Source organism: Xiphophorus couchianus, chromosome 21 (assembly GCF_001444195.1).
Source record: "Xiphophorus couchianus chromosome 21, X_couchianus-1.0, whole genome shotgun sequence".
NCBI lineage: Eukaryota > Metazoa > Chordata > Actinopteri > Cyprinodontiformes > Poeciliidae > Xiphophorus > Xiphophorus couchianus.
In genome coordinates this window covers 19,792,872-19,817,840 of record NC_040248.1, presented here as the reverse complement: position 1 = coordinate 19,817,840, position 24,969 = coordinate 19,792,872, and the positions used below count along the sequence as shown (strand labels likewise).

At 37.5% G+C, this 24,969-nt stretch overlaps 1 protein-coding gene and 1 non-coding gene across 3 annotated transcripts in view; one reads left to right on the top strand and one right to left on the bottom strand.

Moving 5' to 3' along the window:
- LOC114136816 (partitioning defective 3 homolog) overlaps nt 1-24,969 on the bottom strand; it is a 384,289-nt gene that overhangs the window by 328,954 nt on the left and 30,366 nt on the right. For both annotated transcript variants that reach the window (XM_028005119.1, XM_028005118.1), the window contains exon 2: nt 12,904-13,005. In XM_028005119.1, coding sequence (XP_027860920.1) covers nt 12,904-13,005 — 102 coding nt within the window. The remainder of the gene's footprint in view (nt 1-12,903; nt 13,006-24,969) is intronic.
- Nucleotides 19,811-19,882, top strand: trnaw-cca (transfer RNA tryptophan (anticodon CCA)). The gene has a single exon. It is a non-coding gene; the product is annotated as a tRNA-Trp (tRNA).

The following is a 24,969-nucleotide window of genomic DNA, read 5'->3' as shown; positions in this document are numbered from 1 at the left end:
CCGTCTTTGGCTGCAACATATTTCTAAGATTTATGTAAAAGTAAGTTGTAATATATTTCATTATCTTTTAGATAGCAGTGGGACTGGAGTAAAATTTTTAGGCTAATCACAACTTCATTTGAAAATCATTTACTGACAAAATAAGCACCTTTCTAAATTAAAAAAACCCTTGACTACATTGACACGGGAGCTCAACAATAAAGATATTTATTATATTTATTCTATTATTTTAGTTATTCTTCCATTAGTGCAAAGTGATATTATACCCATTCAACTTTCAAGTGTTTCAGGAACCCTTGATCATTTACAGAACTGCTATAAAAAACGTGTCTTTTAGAAATATGGACTGTGGATGCTGACACAGTCCATTGGGGACATCTGTGCTTGATGCTGCTTGTTTCTTGCTGATCTTTTGCATAAGGCTGGTATTTTAGGCAGGAAGAGCGTCGATAATATGCTAACTTCTTTCTAGACAGCTTGAACACAATAATTGTCTTTTCCAGAGTCACAGCAGATCACTTTATGAAAAAGAAATGAGCCACAAATGGACTAGTAGGAGCAGCTTAGTTGTCCATTGCAGCTGTTTGTAGATGTCGCTTGTGCATCTAATTTATGGGCATACCAGAAACACACAAATGCAAAAGTTCCTGTTGAACTTCTAGATGTAAAAAAAACAACAAAAAAACATGTAATTGTATTAAAACTTTCAATTTGTTAAAATCAATAGATGCATCAATATAAAGTACACTCCAGTCAGTTCAAGTCGTGATAAAAACAAACAGCACTTCTCCAAATGTAAAAACAAAACAAACCAAAACAGAATGGTAATTTATCTTTTTGAAAAGAAAAATGAAAATAGCTTTTATTTATTATTTACTAACTAAACAAAACTAATTGTGCAAAAATTGGAATATCAAATGCAAAAGCTCAAAACTAAACTTTCATTGACAAACCACTTTGACAAGATGCTGTGGAAGGAAGCAAGGTTCAGTGTTCAGAGAGGCTGAAGAGGTGTTCAGCCTTTTCTCATGAGGGGAGAGGAAATGGGAGCTCACAGGCATGATGTTAGAGGGTGTTCAGCTGTCTGCTACAATATGCCTGTCTAAAGCTCTCCTAAGCAGGCTTAGCTTCCCGGTCCTGGCGCTGCCACACTCCCTCTCTGTGCCAGAGTCAACTACAGCTTGGTGCTGTGCCAGCTGCATGACAGACTCTCCTTAGCTTGTGGCAATGCATGCTTTCCACTTCTCCTCACTTCTAATCTTTTCTACCATCCCACCTTTTGATGCCGCTCTTCATCTAACGCTTTTTATAACACTTTTATTTGTCCTCATTACCATCAGTTTGTCTGCATTCAAATGTTATTTTTATGATGAGGTATGCTGAGGGTTCCTCAGAAGTAATTATAAAGAGTTACTTACTAAAATCCATCTTCTTTTCGCCCCTGGACCACTTTCACAGCTACTCTAATTAGTACAAAATTTAAACCCAGCAACTGCTGAATATCCCAACTAGCCTGGCATATCTCATATAGCCAGCTATAAATTAAGCCAGTCTAAAAAAAGAGCTTTGCTGTCCGATGTCTATGTAAGAGCCAATTTTAAGAAGCAACCTTGGAGTGACTTTGGATGTGCGAGGGTAATTATATACGGTTCTGAGGGAAGTATTCAAGTACTGAGAACAGCCACTCACAGTCTGGAGACCCTTGAGACAAAAACTACAGAGGGATACTTGTCATGCAGAGAAGATACTTTGCTTGGTCTGACAAGGAGTTGAGCGGGAGATATGTGAGAGGGAAGTAGGTTTCTATTCAAAAGAGGACCCATCTGAGAGCTGATTGAAATCTCCTATTTGAGATTGCAGTCTCTTTCTGACTTTGGATAAGTAACTTCTAAGTAGGCAATCATTTTAAAGACAACTGAAGAATGCATCATTTTCCCGTGAGGCGAGGAGGAGAAGATTCACCAGATGATAGAGTCCGTCTAAAACGATTCATTGAACTTTTCCACATTATAACCACAAATCTCTAAGAATTTCACTGTGATTTTACGTAACAAAACAAGAAACAGTACACTACAGAAAAGTTGAAGGAAAATGATTAGTATAAGAATCAGATGATTGGTGAACTCCAAATATATGGTATTCATGGAAGAGTGGCAAAAAGTAAGTCACCATTGCTCTTGTCTTGAAGGTGCTCTTGACAGATACTTACTGGTAATTGTGGTGGTTGGAGACCACCATGTAATATCTGTGAATACCCAAGAACCCCTCTAAAGACGCCCCGAACAATGTATTTTAATAGTTCAAACAACAAGTATGCCATAATAGGCACAATGGAAACAGTCTTTGCAAAGAAGTCAACAATTGGGAGTCAATCAATTGCAAATGCCAGTCAATAATGTGCGAAGTAGCATTGTGACGAGGTATTTTAGCTTCCCAAGCTTTCTTTCCAGTATTTTAGACATGACCTGCACAAAAACCTTCAAACAGGCACATTTTCTACCTATAATTTGGAGTCACGTTCCACAAAATAAATCTATGAACAGGTGAATTCTTGAATACTGAACTGCAACTGGCTGGGTGACCACTGTATTTGTAAGATTTTATGCATGGTGGAAAACCAATACTGCATACAGTATTCCAGTTGTGAAACATAGTGGTGGCATCACAGTGCTGTTGGGATCATTCAAAACAGCAGGAAATAGAAGCTGGTCAGAGGTAATGAGACCGATACACCTAAATAACAGGCAGGTCTGGGAGAAAATATATCAGAGGATACGGTAGACTGGGGATAACTCATAATCCAGCAAAAACATATATCAAACATTCAGTGAATGCTGCAATGGTATGGTTTATATCAAACCATGCTCACAAGTTAACCTGGTCCAATCAATATTCCTATGTAAATCCTTTTAAGAATATTTTGGCAATTCTTGAAAAATCGCTGTTCAGTCACTCGTGGTTGTAGCGTGACCATGTTCAAGGGTTATACAAATTTTTACAAGGCACTGTAGCAGAAACAACAAAAATGCAACCCATCTTTTTTGAAGCGGAAACCAGGTCATTATCTCTTCCCCTGCTTAATGTCAGTCCTGTGGGTGCAGCACTCACCACATGACGAAGAAAACGACTCCTTTGTTATATTACTGCTCTTAAATATACCCCCTGCAGGGGTCTCTGGAAGGCTGGCTGGGTCCCAGAAGGGGGGCCTGTATCTGTCACCTCCATTTAGGGCCCGTCTTGTAGCAGCTGACCCAAATCAACCCCCCGAGGCAATGCCGAGCCCCTACACAGGGCTCCACCGCCGCAGATAATAGGCTTGTTTGGCAAAGTATCCAGACGCTGGAACCAAAGCAGCCATGACAGCTGTCAACCAGAACCAACATCTTCCTGCATGACACGTGCATAAACATCGTTGTCTGTAATGGGTTTTCTCTTTGACAGTGTGAACATGGGGGGGCGATGGCTTTTGACTACAAAGGTGTGTTTGAAATCTGTACGTTCCTCTGGCGCTGCCTACCCATAGTTTTTGGTGAATCGTCTTGGTATTTCCAGTAGAGATTGTGGCAGGCTGATGCCATGTCAGGAGCTATTTGGCATGTGTGCAGAAAACTCACCCTGTGGGGGAGGGGAAGCTGTCATGAAGAAGAAATCAAAGACACCTACGTGACTTGGTGGATTTCCTCCAAGCTGTTAGACGGGCTTGGTGACATGACCTCATTTCAGCAGTTTTACAAGAAACAAAAAACAAGCAGAGGATGGAGGAGCTGCCTGCTGCTCTGCAATATGGAGTCATAACATTGTTACCCCGGGCCCAAGAAGGAGTATGTCATACTGCATATGCTCTGCAGCTGAAGCTATGGTTTTGTCAACAAGACTGGTCTCATGTTATCCATACTAGTGGCTCAGTGTGTCTGAATCTACTGAAACTGTATATGTAAACATGCTGCCTTGCTTATGCTTTCAATTTAGACCCAGCAGCTGAACTTTTTTCGGCATCATCAGCACCTTATCTCCACATTACACAAAGATCACTCAAGTAAATGTGCTACATTCAAGCAACACCACACTTTTAAAAAAAAAAAAAGGAAAAGAAAAACAAACAAGGGGATAAATAAAAACCTCATCAGTACCAGCCAAGAATTCTACCCACATTTGTATCATACAGTGTTAAACTTTAAGGCTTACATTTTTATTAGCAAATAAATTGGTAAGACAACTGAAAGGCATGAGTAGCATGTTTAGTTTCAACCACCAGGGGGCAGCACCACCGGTGCAACCCCTCATTAATTCAACAGTATTTTAATCACACATAAGACTTGCTGCTACAATAACTAATTACTTAACATGTCTGATAGAAATACCAATAATAGTGGAGCTGAAACTAAGATTTATAGATATAAAACATTTTTATGATTATGTATTTTTACATAATTTTACACTCTGAACAAACTAAATTTATCACTGTTCTATTAAAATCCATGTAACAATCAAAATAAATGGAATTATGTATGTTTGAGAAACATACAATTTAATTATTTAATGAAGCTGTGGACATGGCCCAAAGTGCCCAATTCTATGATCTACTGATGTGGTCATCTATAAACTCATTCAGCTCACTTTGATTGTAATTAAACAATCAAACAATCAATCAATCAAATTTTATTTGTATAGCACATTTCAGCAGCAATGCATTTCAAAGTGCTTTACATCAAAACAAACACAAAAACACAAAGTCATGCAACATAGAATCAACAATCAAAACATTACATTAAGTCATGTGCCATCATCAAATTCGTAATTGATTACGTCTCAAATACAACTCTAAACAGGTGGGCTTTTAGTCGAGATTTAAAGGAACGCAGTGTTTCAGCTGTTTTACAGTTTTCAAACAAGAAGCATGGAGGCCTATTTGATGTAAAAAAACAAAACTTTGTACCTTTTTTGTTGCAAAAAAACAGCCTTCCTGTGAGTATCTTTTGTTCATAAGTCAGATTTCCAAGTGTCTACATATGCCACACAGCCGGGCGCATATATCACTCTGTTCCTGTCTACAAGGCAACTCTTTGCTAACCCTGACAAGAAAAACTCTGACCAAATACATTTTGTTCCCCTGTGTAAAAGCCACATACTTGGGTGTGAACTGAACGCATCGTACAGTCTAAGAAACGATAACAGGAATCAGCCAATCAGACTCTCTCACTTTCTCTTTCCCTCACTCTTACACACACAAACACGATAATTAGTCTTTGATTTCCCTTGGCAGTGTTGTGGTGCCAGGGGGCAGCTGTGGGACCCTGCTTTGGCCTTGGCTAATTTCACTCACTGCTTGATCTCGACCCAGCACAGGTGCCCACTTGGCACCCGACCGCAGTTTCCATGGCAATGTCAACTTCGGAGGCCAAGAAAATGCCAGTTGTCCAAAGAGCCCAACCACAGGGGCCAGTGATGTGACATTACAAAGACAAAGAAAACAGGACCAATGAAAAAAGCAGTAAGACCTGAACAGATCAATTTTTTTTGTTTATATATGTTTGAGTGCCTGTGTTCCCTTAGAAATCTGTCTTTTAATATGAAGCAAGAAGCATAAATATACTAAGAATACATGCAGGAAAATGTTTAGAAGTGACTGTCACTTAGGTTATGCTGCCTCCTTGTGGTTCCAATGTGTCACTGCAACATCTTTCTGCAGGTACACATCTACCAGTGCACCTGCTATTAGCTATATCCAGACAGTTGCATACCAAGGCATACTAAAGCATTAGAGGGATGTTGCTTTTTTTTTTTTTTTTTTTTTTTTTTAAAAAAAGGCAAGCTCAAATTAAATTTGAATATTTAAAAATCTAAAGTTCCTGTTAAGGATTGTGCTGAAAAGTGTTTTCCTAATGAAGTATTAGTATATTTAGGGTTTGTATTTTTGCAAGTATTGTACATTTTCTGTTCCTTAATAACATTCCCTGCTATGCAGCATGCAATCTACCTTCTCTTATGATTATACAAAAGAGGTTTGTTAGTGATTGAAAGAGAAGTTTGTTCTCTGCAGCATCAACAGCTCCGAGGAGTACAATAACAGTATGATTGCTGGTGTTATTTCTCATTTTGCATGCAACAACCATTAGATTTTACTTTCATTTACCCTAATTGGCCATAATACAGGCATTTTGTCGCTTTTATGGTCCTATTTGAACAGACCCGTATTGTAAATGTCTTACTCAAGGCTATCCTCTCACAATTTAATGGCGACACTGCCATCTGCTGCATAGTTTATTAGTTTGAATCAAAGCTGCATGGCGATACGAGGAATTATAATAATAGGAATTATTCCAGAATTACATTTTTATAGTTGTGCCTTGTCTTCCTTCATCTTTAATACTAGACTGCTGTTTTTTTTTTTTTGTTATTTCAATGGATTCAGAATCCAATGTAGAGGAAAACAAGCATTTTAAGGACTGGAATACACAGTGATGGACTGTTCAGTGTGTGCCTCATCTGGATGAAGCCAAAATAACCAGGTTTGAGTATGACAACCATCAAAACATCAAAGAGTCTATTCATACATGATTTACCAATGTGCTTACTTTTAAATAAAATTCATGAACTAGTATTTAAAGGAGTAGTATTATTCATTTTTCAAGCACATAGTGACAATTTATAGCACAATCAGGTAACTGTTAACTTTAGTTGTTATAAAAATGCTGCATATATCAAACATGACTTAAAAGAAATTTAATGCTTAAAAAATCCTTTAAGAAACTTCCAATCTTTCCGAAACTCCGCTTTCAGAAAGTCAACACAATATGGCTCCTCTATTAACCCTTTAGCAACATTTGTGCCAGTGTTAAAAAAGAATTAAGAACTAAGACAACACTCCAGATATGTTTTTATGAGGGAACAACATTATAACATGATGGAAGCTCAAACAAAGTCAGATTTACATAGTTCTGCCCTACTTTAAGGCATCTTTGACATGTCAAACTAATGATTCTAACCAAACAGCTTGTTAGTGACAGTTCAGTGAAAACACTGGCAGATCCTTTGAGCCCTTTAGAGTTGGGCCTCCAAATGTTATGTGATAACTGAAAACATACAGACATATGGAAATTATGTCTGCATTTAACTGCGGTAAGATTTTGCTGGTATGTTTAAGCTTCGATGTCACAGTTAGTCAGCATGATCATTCACAAGAAGTAAAAGCAATCATTCATGAAAGTCTGTCTCTCATAGGGAAGTTCTTTCAAAAATGCATCTGAGGCAGTGAGAAAGAGTTGACACCTTGTGCTAATTGTGCCGTTCCGCGATCTATTCTTAGTTTGTTTTGAAGTGTGGAGTGGAATAATTGGAGTGGTTACTGCTGCTGAGTAATGCGGCAATGAATTGGTGTAACAAGTATGGTATGTGGTACGCAGTTAATAATTAGTTATAATAAATACAGAATACAGAGGTCATTTACCTTGCATGTGTGTGACTCTAAAGATGTGGGCCATCACTTTCATTCATAAATTATGAAACGTCAACAGCAAGCTGCGTGTGAGGGGCTTTTATGCCACTAACAAAGAGTTGTTCTGTCAAGAGATTCTCCCAACTGATCTATAGATTTATGCAGCTCCTCCACAGTTATCATGAATCTCAAAGCTTCTCAGATTAACCCCTTCCATACCAGGCCTGATTTTTGGCCTCTTCTGTCCAATCTAACATATTTTCTTGCAGGGTTATCTGTTATAGAGCTCGTTCTATCTTTCCCATGAATTCTGACATGGTTCCCCATCTCTGCCACAAACCTCTGGGTTTTAACAAGGAAAAAAGTATCACGGTATTGGCATTTAGTCAATATCTATAATCGATTCATTTTTTGTTTTTAATATTGCCACACAAGGGACGTGACATTTCCTCCTTTAGGCACAATTTCTTGACGTCACGGTATCAAATCACAAAGCTGATCCCTCATACTTAGTTTTGCTGCATGTATTTTGTTTACCGCGTTCTTTCCACAGACATTTGAGATTTCATAGTAAAGCGTACGACTGTCTACATTTGTCATGACAAATTTCTTCATTTCCCACAATCCAAAATGATACTAGCAAGTTTGATGAGCTAGTTGAGTCCGCCTCAAGCACACCCATAAGTCCCGAGAAGTGAAACAAACCCGAGTACGCTGGGGGAAACAGGCACTACTGTGCATGTTGCACTATAAGTTGTTGCTAGCTGACCAAAGAGTGAGTGGATCTGGATCAAAGTACAGTGGAATTATTAAAATTCTAATTGATCTTGATTATGTGTCTATTGCAATAGATATCGTTATTGTTTTATCACCTGACAAAATGCGAAAGTTACATTGGTATGGCTAGTATTGCAAGGGGGTTCAAAGTCTAGGGAAAGCTAAATCACACTGCCTTATATAGCATGCAATGAGAGATTTTGTTTTACATGTCTTTACTGATACATTGAAGTTAACAATACTTTTTGACACAATCAGCATGACAACCAGCAACTTTTAAAGGATTTGTTAGAGCTGAAAAAGAATCAATAGTACACGTGGCTTTCTAGAGGATAACTAACATGCTTTTTCTGGAAACTATTCAACAAAATGCATCCCAACACACCCGAAAAAAGATGAGCCTCAACCTTTTTAAGTCAGCTGGTAGCAGTGCTGGACCACAAAAGTAGAGAAGGAAATAACCAAAATATCTGCACCAAAGTTCAGTTGAAAGATGAGATTTAACGTCTCGTCTCTTCTTGTCAAAGCAAAAGGAGGTTGCTTAGTAAATAAATAAACAGTGAATTTTAACATTGGAAATCTAAGCTCATACATGACCTTTTGTTATTTTGACAGCCTTAGCACCACTGGAACAAACCTTGGAAACGGTAGCTAGGTCTGGTGTGTAACAAAAACCCAAAACCTACCCAACTGTGGAAATACAGTCATAATTTGTTGGTCATGTGAAATGGAAGTTAGATCATCGGTGTGACAATCTGTGGAGCAGAAACCGACAGGTTGCAGCTTGCAGCAGCTCAGCAAGCGCATATGAATCACTTCTCATAGTCGAACTTCTGAACCTGAGCCAAGCAACACACACTGACACTCACACACACATCACCAGTTCAGATGAATATTCCTGAACTAATCACGGCATAAGTAACACCAATGTCATTGTTTTACACTCACTTTACACCAAATTAAAAACACGTTTTACTAAAATGCTGAAATGAATTGGTGTTAACAATGAAGTTACTTCTTCGCGTAATTTCCTGAAAAATCTACAAAAGCTCATAGCTGCCTCCTGTGGAACAACACACCATCATCATTGGGTTTTCTATTTGTTTTAATATTTTCTTGCAAGTCATTAAGTAATACTATAATGGCATATTAAGGCCAATGTAAATAGAAAAGAGAGGAGTAAATCTCCACCAAAAAAAAAACAACTTCTAGAAACAAAAGCTGTTTTTTTTTTTTATTGAAAAGTTGAAAATTTGCAAACTCAGCAATTTTTAGATTAGTTTCAAAGTTTCTAGGAATTTTTTTAATTTTCTGAGTCTCAAAAGTCAAAGACTTTTGACTAGAAAACTTCTGAAAGTTTCTGAAATTAATCAAAAATATTTTGGGCAGAAATTTGATGCTACTCTTTTTTTTCTATCTACAATGGCCTTAATATGTTGCTGCGACATCATCTAGTTCTTTTGGCTAAGTCATTTTGTGTTTTTTCTGTCCTTCTGAGGTGTTTACTTGCATTGTGCACTTTTGAGCCATAAATGAGAACACTTTGTGGATTTTTTTTATGTGCTTGGCAGCAATAAAACACATGTGAGTGTTTTGTGAAAACTACAATGGCAGCCTGCAATTGCCAGATTTTACTATCAAAGATCCTAAGTGATCATTTTATGCCAACCTTTTATAAAAGCTGCTGTATAACCCACTACTTCCATCAAAAACAATTTACAGGCAGATTTGAAACGAACCCAGTTCTACCAGTTAGCCCTGCCATGCATGCACTTGCAGTACAACATGTACCACTGCCATAATCTCACTAAATACTAGAGGAATTATGAATGCAAGAAGGGGGAAAAATCATCCCATCTGTTAGCTGTAGGAGAAAAAAAGGTTGTTCAGAAGAACTAACTACAACAGGAAGAATTCAAAATGTGCCACAACTATTTATGGTGACACAATAATGAAGATGTATTCTTTTCAAGAATAATTAAGTTGGACAAATTCAAACATAAGCAAAGTGTTAACTTTTAAAGATCTGAAAAGGAACAGCAATTTTTCTGACACGTCCATTATGGGATGAGGATCATTGGAACTCAAACATTTAACTCGAATACTTTCACTCTTCACTTTACTGGTGGATTTCCTGTGTTTCTTCTTATGTCATCAACCACAAGCTTATGTCATCAACCACAAGTTGATGACATAACCACAAGTTGATGACATCAGAACAAAATTTTCTCTTCCCCCCCCCCAGTAGAGATTTTAACAACTTTGCATTTTGTAAAATTCTGTGGAAAAGATACAGATGTGTTTCCAATGTCAGTGTAAATTTGCTAGTGAAATACATCCTACAGCAACAAAAAGGATTTAACTAAACTTCAAATTATGTCTTGCCTATCATCATTTATACTAAAGCAACACTGAAGTCATATCCTTCTAATGTCATAAATTAAATTTTAAAAGTGCAACTCGCCTTTTAAATTGCAAGAGTTTCATTCAGTGTTAAATTGATCCCACCTGACTACACAGATCCAGCACACAGATTTTAAAAATGGGGACAATTCTTCATTGTAAACTAATGCTTATTTACTTTAGGTGAGATCAGCAATCTTTTTCTGACTCCATATACATATGTTACATATATTACCCCACATGACAAGAAGCCTGAAGCAGTGATACTTGCATGAACAGGAGGACGGCTGTTGTTTGTTACAGAAACTTAACAGCTTGAATTTGTTCTTGCTTGTCAAGAGTTTCAACAGCAAAGACAGGAGGTAGTGGCTAATGGAAATAACTGGACAGACTGGCTTTACCTCTACAACTGTACACACACAAAGAAGCAAACACCCACAGAGTGAGATAAACTCCCCATACAGGTGTGCACGCACGCAAGCACACTCATGCACACACACACACACACACATATATATTCTACTTGAACAAAGCTGGCTGACCCAGATCTGCCCCAGCTGAACTCTGCACTCTGTTATACTACAACTACCAACATGTCACCACAGGAAGTCATTCGTATCAACTGTCACTATTTACTTTTTATGAAAGGCTTGTGCAGCCAAGTATTTAGGAAATGCATAGAACAAAATAAGAAAAAAATATACATTTATTATCTATTTTCTGAGAAAATGGAGAGTGTAATGAGCTTACACGGCCACTAGAGGGAGGACATACAGCATAAGAGTAAATTGATGACATTTTAAAAAAAATGATGAAGTCTCCATGTTTTTTTTTTGTTTTTTTTATGAAATTGCCAATTTTATCTCTTCTCTTTCCATAATCAGTCATCTGGTTTCCGATGGTTACAGACAACAGGCCACAGGAGACAGAGAAAGCTGCTGAGATTAGAAGGAAAACGGGAGAAAGGTGTGTATGTGGCAGCAGGTGCAAACAGCTGCTATCCTCCTTGATCCAACCTAATGTGTAACCATGGCAGCTACCGGTTATTATCAGGTGAGTAGGGACGTAAGCATACATGGGTTTTTGTCTGGCTCAGAAAAAAATGCTCTTTTAGACCTAAGAGCATCTGTAAAGTTAGTCACATGGATTAACTGTTCAATTAAAAAGAATATGAATGTTTAAATGTGCAATGACAAATCGGCCCTGATTTCCTTAATTTTTAGAGACAGGCAATCTCCCAAAATCCATATTCATTATCCACAGATAACCAATTTTATCTAATCCACCTCCACAAAGGTAAGCTGTGAGAGAACCGCCCACCATGTCACATATACACATGCCCGCTTAACAATAGTCAGCCCACTGTTATCAACTTAGCAACTTTGTTGCTATATTTAGTGACTTTTCAGACAAAATAAACGGTATCAGCCAAAAACTGGAATCAGCAAGTCAGGCTTTTTAAAGATTAATTATTGACCAGAAAACTCCAATCAGTGCTCCGCTAATTATTACTCCATGAAAAGGAAATTAAGTTAGCCGATTAATATCATTGAGGTATCAGGTGAAAGAGCAAGAGTTTTGGTTGATAACAGGAAGGTTGAACAGAGTAAATCAAAGTAGCTCTGTTTTATCCCTTTAAGTTTTACAAGAGGCAGTATGTGATTTCCATGCACATACTGACATTGCGAGGACTTTGGGCACCCCGACATAAACAAATAAAATCAGGTTTGCAAGTTACCCATCAAACAACTTCAAATTTGGGAATAGCTCTCCAGCTGGCCCAACATTAAAGCCAACTGGTGACTAAAGTGTAGTCACCACTGCTCCCATGGGAAGAATCCAGTGGCATTGTGGGTAATGGCCCAGACAGGGCAGTGAAAGAGTGGGTACTGTGAGCATCATATTGTCCAGACACCATGTTTCTACCACATACTAGTAAATGAAATCACACAAAGCAAATTAGGGCCTTGAAAGTTACACGGCGTCATTAAACCTTCCACTAGTGGGATGCTCCAAACAGGTTGAAATGATTAAATCAAGGAAATGATTGTGTTCAGTAGTTCTGTACTGCTTAATAGGGACTAGATATGATCAAGAACACATAACACTTCAGCCTTAGTAAAGCAAGTCTTTCAGTTTGCGTGGCAAGTTCTAATATGATTTGAAGGAAATGTGACAGACAAATTAGAAAACAGACAGAAGCTGATGGAAGTTTAGAAAGAAATGAAATATCAATGTTGCAATGCAAATACATACTTATTTGCATAGTAAAATATAACTGGACTTACCTTATCCTTGTCATCTACCACGTCACACAGCATATCATCAAGGTCCAAAATGCCTCCATCGCCATGCTCCAGTCTGTGGACCTGAACCCAGTAGCTGGGGTCCTGGGAAAGAAAAGAAAAGATAGTTCATAAGCCCTGTAATGAGATTTGCTTTATTTGAACTATATAGACGCAGGATTTGTTGCATTATGCGAGTTAAGCCACAAAACACTGGTCGGCCAAGTAAATTACCAGCTTGTGTCTTCTTAGGAATCAGCTGGTCTGATCATCATGGGGTTTATATTATGATCCGGTTCGCTGGCGCAGATATAGGATGTGACATGGTTAGGGATTGAAACTGTGGAGCCTGGTCATTCCCTAAACAAGTGGTCTAAACCTTTCTATTTGCGACAATCTATGTTATGTGATCAAGGGCCGTTCTTACTTATGTATTTGAATGAATAAAAGTATATAAATCTTCATTCTTCTATGTGGAATTAAAAATACCTGTAATTTCCTGTTTTGTATCAGCAGTATGAAAATGGTTCAGGCATGAATAACGCTGAGGTGAAACTTCAGTGGTACCTGATAAAATTAGTCTACTTTCATGGCCCAGCTTTACTCTTTATGACAATTTGCTATGTTGTTTATCCAGATATATTTAAAATCTTATTTCCAAAGTGCTTTTCAAACTAAACAGCAAAAATGTAATTATTTCTTAAGATACTTACAAACTCACCAATGGCATAACCACTTATAATGTAAACCGGCCAATTATACACTTTATAAAGACTTTATCATGCTCTCCGTCTCATTTTATTCATCAAGACATGTTATATGACAAATTCACTATTCAACTATCCCTCAAAACACCTTTAGCTGCATCTAAAAGCTCACACATTGATTTTAAATTTTAAAGCTCTCTGATTGAAATAATCTGGCTAATCATGTATGCCACAGAAATATGGATAAAAAGTTCTTATTAAAATTAGGAGTGCACCGATTGCAATTATCTGCCGATTCCGATTTTGGTCAATTCCGATTTTTTAGTCTGCCAAGTTGGCAACGGTGGGGTCATTACTGTTAGCTCACGTGCAGCTGTGACCTGGTGAGTGGGTCCGTCAGCCAAACTTCTCTCACAACAAAGCAACAGTGGATAGATAGTAGCTGATTTTCAGGCATTTGCAAAGGTAGATAGGATCATTGGATAAGACCGGTTTCTCAGGCAACTATCGTTCAATCTCCTAAAATTAAGGAAATCAATACACCCCTAGTTACAATGTCAAACTTTTCCATCTAAATTGAACAATTATGCAAAGTGAAAGACTGGTTCTGTTGGAATGCAATCTGCGGTCTAGTGTTAGCTACCTCTGATTTGTGGTAGATATGCATCTTGAAACACTGTTAATGATCCAATATCGTCACCTTCCTAAAAATAATGGCACTAAATAATCCCTTGACAAAAAATGACGTGGGCCATTAATTTAGGAAGGTGACAACGTATTAAAAATACACGAAGAACTGATGAAGATTTAAAACAATTCAATTCACCACTCAACTGATATTCAGTCCAATCTATTATCTATGTGAAAATTTGGAAGAAGCAAAAGTGAGTCATTGTCTGTGACTGAATGAAAGAAAACATATTTAATATATTCAAGAAAAATGTTTTGTATGATCTGTCACATAATATATGAGCTTATCAGATTAAAAACAAAAATAAAGTAATTACTTCTTAGTGGAATATTGTAGCTCCTTATAAATGGGGAAAATGTGAACTCTGACATAAATAACAATCACAAAAATGTAAAAAAAATAATAATAAATTGGCAAAGTACAGCAAAGTTGCTTTGTTTTTTTCTTCTTCAGAGTTTACAGACTCTCTCCCATATTTTATGGAACATGCTGGATTTGGAAATGTAGGCAGCCGTTCGGAATCTCAGAGACAGGCTAATATAGGAGGCTAAAGCTAGCTTAAATTGTCAACTCAGTCATCAATTTGTCTTTTGATGACAGATTAGTAAAAAATCTCGTTTCACAAAGGCTCCTCTCTCACACGATGTCATATCGTCTCTGATAAGTTTATTTAATAAGTGATCAAGCATGAAGGCTGGGGAAGAAAAAACATTTTAATGCCATTCTATATTTCTTCTTAAAGAAAAATGGGATTTTGTTAAAAAACTATAGAATATCCTCTGCTTCTCCTTATTCTAGCCTCTAACAGAGAAAGTTCAGTGACTGCCCTTCTTTCTAAAGTAAATTTGAAAACAGGCATGTCTTTCATTTCTTTTTTGGGATCCTTCATTTTCACTACTTCTCTCTGATCCAAACTAAACTGTCTCCATAATTTGAAGGCATTTTGGTTAAATGCCTTCATGTTGTACTGAATTGTGGTTCACCAGAGATAATGGTCCAAATTGAGAGGGAAACAATCGTGTGGTATCTTTTCTTTCCTTTTGAGATCATTAAAAGAGAAAAAAAACTTAAGTTAATTGTAGAAGACAAAAAAAATCTGGCAGAATCAAAAGGGAAGAAAATCTAAAAGGTACCATGCAGAATATGCATAACACACATCTTACTCTCCAGTCTAAAAATATTCTCTCTCTGTGTTTCAGATTTAAACGTAATAAAATATACTTCGTGTTTTGAAGGAGTCCAGTCAGGAAGACAAAATTCAATAAACTACTTCTGCGATGCAGCCTGATAAAAGTTGACCAAAACCCAGAAGAGACAGAAACAGCTGAAATCCAACCTCTATGGAGGTTATTACAAGCCACAAAGTGACCCTCGGTATTCAAAAAAGATGTGTACAAATGCTGACTAAGTCTATGTCTGCTTGGTAAAATCTTGATCCAAACATGTTCCACAGATGGATTACAAGGAACAAATATTCTGGGGGAAGCTCAACCACACAAATTAATCTCGGCATTACACTTGGGATGGATGGAAAGGGGGGGGGGGGGGGTGGAACAGCTTTCATATGCTCTATTTAGGTTGGACTTGTGAAGACATATCTTGGAACATTTTATCTGCAGTGCTTTGCTTCATGCAAACGGAAAACAGCTCTCTAATGTATTGTGGTTGTGTTTTATATTGTCATCCTTTTGGCTCACACGCACGTGGTGATGACACGCAGATAGGGTAACTTGCAAAATTGCCCTTTTAACTTCACATTTTGTGATGTTATAATATCAAGTAATTGATGATTTTCAAGAGAAACAGAGGAAGTTCCACTGTTTTATGAAAAAAAGGGGGGGGAACACAATCAAGTAACTATTTTAACCTCAGTTGTTTTACTTCTTCTGAGAAGAAGCTCATTTAATGAGCTCAGCAGATGCACAGTTCCACCAGGTGTTTGCTAATTGCTTCTGGCTAGTCTGAAGGAGCTAAACTGTGAGGTGGAGTGATCGGAAGCTTGGAAACTGCATCTCCGAGGAGGAGCTTCATCCTCGAAGGCGGAGCTAGGTTCACCCAGGCGTTTTGCACAGCTGAATGGATGAACGGGAGATTACAGGATTTCTCAAATATGCATGAAAAAATAAATAAAATCAAGGCAACACTCCAGACATATTTTTGATGAGGGAATTACCTTAAAACATTACTTTACACCATTGCTATCCTTTTAATTCTCTACTCAACTTGTCAAAGGAGCTTCTTCTACATGTGTAATTTTTGTCCACTACAATTGTGAGAATCTTTTTGTAGTCACACTGGATTTTACTTAAGGCAATCAGAGTAAAGACGGATGAATACAAATGCATGTCACATTTTTCAAATTATTCTGAAATAGATTATTCCTTCTACTTCATAGCTCTGTGGTAGTTTGTAAGTCGAGGCCTGTTGTTGACAAAGATGGAAAGTTTCAGGGGTCATGAACACTTTTACAAGGCACTTTAGACAAACTTACAAATAAAACATGTTGGCAAGCTTAAAAAACATGCATTAGGACATTTACAGTGGGAAAAATTATAAACAATAATATCAGTATTGGCTACTTTGCAAAGGAAATAATCACTGACTTAAATTATGACAACTAATGCCTCCTAAAGTCAAGTTTGTAAGAGTGAAGTGCTGAAGTGTACTTAAGCATACAGTTTGTTTTTTGCATACAGTCTTCCATCTGACAGGGTCTAAGCAAATGGTGAACTGGAAACCAGTACAAATGTAAAGAGGAGAAACCGAAAAGAGGGACATGATCATTTTAACTAAGGGAGCTTTGTGGTGCAGCCATTTCTATTATTGCAGCATATAGTAACAGCTGGTAGAGGGAGGACAGCACTGAGCTGATAAAGTCTTAGCAAACATAAGAATTAACCTCAAACTGTTACCACATCTCTGCAGGAAAAAAAAACAGTCCGTTATATTACAGAGTGGAGACATCTACCCTTCTGACATCAGGACTCTTTACACATGCACTTATGTTTTCCTCAGAGTGTGATTTATTGCAGTCTAACGTCAAGTTCCATTTGACATCACTGGAAGTCTGCACACAGAGAACGCCACTCTCTTTTACGGGTCGGTGTGGCGACAGAAGATCTCTCTGACCCGTGGGGTGTTAGCTGGATGGAAACTGCTCCAGTATCAGATAACCATAGAGCTGTAATCATGAAATATAATTCTATAAACACACCATCTATGCTCTGGCAGTTCTGGAAACAAGCATTGGCACTTTCACTCCTGAGGTTGCATGTGGACAGAATCTGCTTTAGCAAACTTTTGGCAAAATTTTTACTTTTTTTTAACCTATACTATCTATTAAAAAGCAGTGTAATCTGTCATTGTTTGCAAGACAGCTTGGATGCAATTTTTTGTCACTTGAAATATAATCTATTTATGAATTTTTATAGACAAGTTGCAATGTGACCCTGTTGGAGGGCAGAAAACTGCTAGCTGAATGACTGCCATTGACCTTGCCTGTCAAGTTGTCAACATGACAACTTAAATGTATGCATAATATGTATATAAGAAAAAGGGACATAGTGCTTTGCTACTAATTGTAAACACTACGAAAGCTAGATAAGGTCAGAAAAAAAGTTTTAATAGAAAAAAATAATAATAATGAGCAAACGAGGGAAGTAGGTCAGTTATGCTAGCTTGACTTTGGCAACCGTAACTTGTAGATGTGCTGCAGAATTTGGTGTCTCGGTTTAGTTAATCAAAAAAGAAAAAGGCGACCCCACACACCAACTCTGACAGGTCATTTGTAGAGCAGGTGTTTAAATTAGGTAATCATTTATTAATAATCACAAAATATGCATCAAGTCTCAAAATTGTGAAAGTTTGCATGTTTTGGGTATTGAATCCTGAAGCGTTGTTGTTGGTTCCTATGCCAATGAGTCTGTGTGTAGGGTAGGTGACACAAAGAGCGAGAAAAATTAAGAATATGAGTGTTTTTCTATGTTTTTTTCCCTTTGCTGTGGCCCATGGCACTAAATTAATAATATGTAAATCTCCAGGTTAAACATTCTTTTAACAAAATTGTCCTGCCACGGCAGCGCAACTATGGCTGACAAGTAAAAGAATCATCCTTTTGGCTGAAATGCACAAAATTTATAGATGTAAACAACAACATGCAAAGTGTCTACAGATTTTAGTGACTGAAATATTAACATCAGAGATATCATTTTGAGGCTGCTTATTGCAGCTGGTATCATCATCGCAGTAGTCAACAATAACACTGAATTATGTTTCACTGTAACCTTAATCAAGTGTGACAATATTAAAGAATTTTATCCAAAAGATGTTGTGGAAAAATACTGAGATTAAGAAGATATTAAGAACAATTATCACGTCTGGAACAGAACAATGGTGTCCGGAATGTACGTCAGAACAATGACACATGAGAACAATATACTGCAAATAGCATGGCTTACAAAAAAAACCAGTAAAAAAAACCAGTGTAACCTGTGCTGACAAAACAACTACCAGCACTCTGAAGTATGACCTCCTCTCCCAGTTCAGCACAGGAAGCAACAATGGGCCAAAAGTTGATTCTCTTTTTTTTTTTTTTTACAGAAATGTACAGATTTGCACATTTATTTGATAACTCTGCACCAGTACAGCACACTTAAATATGCCAATAGCTTCTCAAGCTTGGTCAGACATGTAAAAAAAAGAGTGCAATTAAGAATTCTAAGTATAATGTAAAATAAATAACGTATGGCACTGCTCAGAGCACAAAGCATAAGATTAGCCTGAATAGATCTGCCCTTATGGATCAGGCACAGTCACCAACAGCTGATATAGACATTTTTTTCAATATCAGGACCAATATAGATATTAAAATTGGATCAGTGCATCTCTAAACATAACTAGACTAATGGCAGATGTGGCAATAGCATCATACTGTATACTTAAACCACTAAAGTAAGACATCATTTTGACAATAACTACCTAACATGAACAGTAGAAGACCACAGCATAATCCCTACTATGAAACTGAATACATCTGCAAGTGAAAGGGATTTTGCATAAACAGAGCAGACGGGGGAAGATAAGGAAGGTGTGACAATATGTGTATGAGAACTGGAAAGACATAATTTCGTTCCCCTGCCAGTGACCTTCTTAGTCACTTTTTTAATTACTCCTTCATTCCCCCCCAAGAAGACTGCCTCCTTTGTCTGTTCATGTATCTGCCTAGATGATCTAGTGTCAGATGTGAAGGGAAACAGAGAGGTAGTTGTTGTGTCACATCAAGACAAGCAGAAGGTCTCCGCGTCTTTATGTCTTTGTAGCAGAGTGGGGATGTCTGTTCCTGTCAAAAAGAAAACAGCACAAAGCCTGCTGCTGCAGGCATAAGGAGAAGAGTGGGAAAATGACAAAGGCTGAGCGTGTGCCAATGTGTTGCTATCCGGCACTATTACAGCAACGGCAAGAGTTGCTATTCCCACTGGGCTAATATCACTGCCCACGTGTGAGTTGGCAACAGGACCTCGTGGCGCAACGGTAGCGCGTCTGACTCCAGATCAGAAGGTTGCGTGTTCAAATCACGTCGGGGTCAAAGCTTTTCACGCTCGCAGAAACTCTCCTGAATGAATTCAACAACAAACCCGATTAGAAAGAGATGGAGGAAGCGTGGATTTAGTATGCATTTAAAAATCCAGTAAAGATGGAACTGGTAGAAAAGCTTTCACACAGCATGAGTAGACACTAAATGTGACCATGTGTGTTCTGTGTTCTCTTCTGTAAACTGAGAAGGGGAATGAAATAAGATGAAAATGCAAGCAGCTTACAAAAGTGATGTCACAATGACTTGGTGCTTTTTATAATTTAAATAAATACTGATCTAATAATCATTTCTGATTAATTATCAGAATCAATTGCTAAAATAATTGTTAGTTGCAGCCCCTACATTAAATCAGTGCTTGATAGAAGATACGGTTTTCAAATAAGTGAGGTAAATCTGAAGAGAGATCTTGGTGTACGGGGAAACATTCAACACAAATCTTTCTGAATTGGTAGTTTTGGTTGAATTCATTTTAAAAAGTACAGTTTCCTCGTTGATACGGGGCGCGTTCCCCTACAGTACATGTCAAAGTGAAGGCCCGCGGGCCGCATCCGGCCCTCGAATTAATTATCTATGGCCCCCTGGATAATATTTAATTACTATTAGTACCGGCCCGAAGGTCACAGCCTTTGCACACACCAACACTACATTCCCCACAATGCAAGGGTAGCCCGCAAAGTCACGGCAGTGCGCACAAGCGGCTTCATTGCTCATCAGCAATCAAAGCAGAGATCAACTTTCAGGTACCCCCTCCTCAAAAATGGCTAAACGTAAGGTGGACGCTGAGAACTAGTGGCGCAAAAGGCGGCTATGCACTGTATGCAACGCAAAAACGATGTGGGAATTTTTTTTCTAGTCAGCATTTTATGTACTTAACCACTGCTTGTGCATGAAATGATCAATAACAGAGGAACAGCACTGATTAGGCGCCCCTCCCCTCCTGCCAGCCGCTCTCCACTCCCATACAGGTAGCTTGGGCAGCGGCCCTTCGAGAACGCGCTGAGGCGAGTTTTTTTTTCTCTTTTAAATTTGTAGTAATGCCTCAACAACAGGGAGCTAAAGATGGGGCGGCAGCAAAAAACTCTGGGGCACAAAATGTAAGACGGGGAGGATAAAGATGTTGGAGAGACGAAGAAAGGCTTTTCAAAGTGGTTGAAAGACAGTAGGTAAGTAATGTCAAAGTAATGTCAGTGTATCAACAAGAGAGTTGTAAATATTCAGGTCAGCTTAAGCTAGGCTACAATGACAGGCGGTTGTTGTCTCCGCCCGTATTGAACCAATACGGGACGCGATTTATTCCGTATTGCTTTAAATGTCTGATAGACACACCTGTCACACACATCTCAACAATAAGTGTTAAGGTCAGCTAAATTGTCGTTGCGGGACCTAAATAGGCCCCTCCTCCCCACGAACTGGCGCTGTTGTCACCTTGTTTCCTGCACATAACAGGTAGGTTCTGCTTCCACCACAGGGGAACTACAGCCACTGTGAATGTTTAAATATCACCTGGACTGTAGGGGAAATGACGACGTGGAAACTTTTACAAATTTTGCAGACATCACAAAACTTGCAAAATCTCACAAATGTAAGCTGGAATCCTTACACAACTTACATTTACTTGCCCGACTCGGTAGTATTCAAACATACTTTGGCATTTAAACTTTTGATTCATTGATAATATTTTGGTATTTCTTTCACACAAGGCTTGGGAAAACTTGGCACATGGAAATTAACAAAACACAGAATGGTATATGAAGCAGAAAAACATTACATGTCACTGAACACACCTTCACTGAACACCATCCTAGCATATTGAAATTGGTGTTTACAAATGCTCTAAGTTTTTCTGTAAAAAAAAAAAAAAAAACACCACTCTGTTTTTATTTGTGCAAAGTTAGTATTAATGCCCACTACACCTTTCAGATTTTTACTTGTAAAATAAATGTGAAAATCTGCATGTTTTCCTCCCACTTGTAAATAATTTATGTAAATGTATTTTTGGTCTACTACAAATATTGGTATATACAATAAAGTTTGTTATTGTAAATTGGAAAAATTGTGAAAAGGTTTAAGAGGAAGGGAGACTTTTGAAAGACAATATGCACCGAGAAAGAATAAAAATAAATTAAAAAAACACTAATTGGCTTCTTTAGAGTACTGCTAATAAAAAACTGATTTAATACATCCAGTGCACCAACCTAGACGTTACAACTGTTTGTCACAATATTTGTGGGTGAGGTTTTCACTTGTGCCACACAAAAAACGTAAGGTCGATAGTTGAAACCTACTTTGACCTCTGCATAAATCGGAAACCTAACTAAGAAATCCTGATCCACACATGAAACACACACAAAAACCTCTGGCTAACATTAAAGCATAGGGTTAAGGGATGAAATGATCTGGTAATTTATGCTCCAGTATCTGTAATAATCAGCAAACAGGTTGAGCAACAAGTTCTTTAGCGATATTTCTACCAACTCCCAACTTTTAACTGTCTGAACACAATGCTGAGACCCTACAATTAGCATGTGACATCTGACCTTTAGAAATACTAACAATACCGTGAATCACTGATGTTCCTCAACTTCAACCTCCCACTCAGAGTTTTGACTCTGCAGCTCAATAATTGCAGCAATTTATGGAGTGAATGTTCTCCCTTGTGTGTCATAAACACCACTGTCACAACTGGTGACTGCACACATTCACACACCCGCATGCATGCACAAACTCCACAAGCTCTTTATCATTTCCAAAATATTCATAGCTTCAGCAGAATTTGTTGAACCAAAAGCAGCATCTTACCAGTGAAATATATTTGGCTGCATATAAAATGTGAGTCTTATTTTTGCTAATATATGAACAGTGATTCGTGTTCTTTAAGTTCCATATGTTTTGTAACTGTCGGGAAGTGACAAAATTATTCATGTGAAATAAACAAAATATAGTTGCACTGGGAAACTGACTGGTGGTCAGAATCAACTGATTTTTTATCTTGATCAGGCCGAGCCGGTAACCAGACAGGATAGGATGGAAAGTTTTTATCCCACCTTTCTCTAGTTAGTGAATGTTGCTACTTAGCAAAAGGAGTTTTTAAGTTAGCCATTTTCTCAAGACCTTTATCTGCTGAAAGTCTCATGAGAGAGAACAAGACTGTCAGGGGATAACAGGAAGGCTGAATGTTGTATTCTTTTAAGCTTTCAACTTATATCTTACATGGGATATTTTGCATGTTGTCTGTCTTTATTTACTCTCAAAAATTAGAAAAGTACAATGGTGAATTAGGGCCACTTTAGATAGAAAAAAAGGAGAGGATTTTCACAAAACGAAACTCACATTTTGAGAATAATCTCAGAAATTTCATAGAAAAAATGTCTAAGTTTCAAAAGTCAGAAACTTTCAACTTCATAGTTAAAATCCACAAATACCTGAGATCCCATATGAAATGCAAATAATTTGTTATCTTAATAGCACCATATGCATCTTGACATGCATTAATACACACAATAGAAGATATTTTAGCATTATCTAAAACGTTAGAAAAGACTAAGACCATGACAGGAAGTCGTAGGAGGATGATGACTCGCCATGTTTTTAATGAGATAATTTGTGAACATACTTTTTCATGTGTGATTTTAATTGTGTTTCTTATTTAATGGAAGCACTGCAACTGCGAAATAGTTTGTTTTGTTTTTTATTTTGACATTAATGGAATACCGACAATCGTTTCTGCACATTCGTAATGGAAACGCAGCCATTAGATCAGTCCTTGAGTGAACCTTGGATCAGTCAAAAAGGTGCCTTATTCCAATATTTTGCTGCTCACAATACCATGACTCAGTTAGAGTTGAACTTCCACAAACTGTTAAGCAGAGAAAATTTACTTTTCGGTAGATTTTAGTAGGATTTATCCAGCTAAAATAGACTGAACGTTGCTTCAGGGAATAACATTTTGTCCAAGAGAAAAATACTAGGATTAAACTGTGTGATTACAGTTTATGTGTAGGAAGATTGCAGCTGTCTTGTGCGGGAAGCCATACGATGTTTTTTTTTTTTTTGTATTGTTTTGTTGTTTTTTTCTAAGGCAAAGTCTCTTCCAGGGTTTGTGTATAATTTATGTGCTGCCCATGCAATACAGCTGCAGCCTGCCAAGTTCAAAACAGAGAAATATGAGACACTGCTGCACACGCGCTTACAGCTCTGCAACCCGCCAGAGGCCTACTGTACGCAATTATCCACTGGAGTATGTCATCGTAGAGAACGAAAAGTATAAAAAGAGTTTCATTTAATGCCCTTAATGTTTTGGTACTACCGTACTTATATTAAAAAAATTTAAAAAAAACAAATTTTAAACCAATTAAATAAATGAGACAGTACTTAGATGTACTATTACTCTACTCCACCTAAGGAGTTAGCTACCAAAGGGACACACCTTGAATATTTCCGTGGTTTATAGTTACCAGCTGTATTTTATTGGGATTTCATAAGACAAGGATAACCATTACATCAATAACAGATGCTTTTAGGCCTTAATTTCTGTTCATCATGTTGATTTTCTGCTTACAGCTAACGAAAGCATCTTTAAAAAAACAAAAAAATAATTTGGGCTTAATGAAAAACATGTTTCGTACCTGCCAAAAGTTTATTACTCAAAAGTTGGTGTACTGCAGGGTGTAATTTATGACTTTGTACTTTTGCCTTGTTGCTAAAATGTGCTATATAAATAAAAAGGAGTGATTTAACATAACAAACAAGCCTCATCTGAACACGTATTGGAATTTACTGAACAAGACTGCTTGTTGTTAGTTTATCAAAAAAACATTTCTGACTAAAATAGAGGAATTTCAAAACCTGTTTGAAAATAATTTCATTTCTAACCCAGAAAAGTTCAACAGCTGTCAATGTTTTGATGTCTCAAATTTCTCTCTAAAAAAAAAAACAGAAGGAAATGGTAATAAAAAATTATCTTCTACGCTGTAAGCAAAAATATATAGTCATTCTCAAGTCATACAACATCTGATTTTTCTTTTTTTGACTGATCATGAATCATATGCAGCAATAAACCCTGACGTCATCTTTCCAAC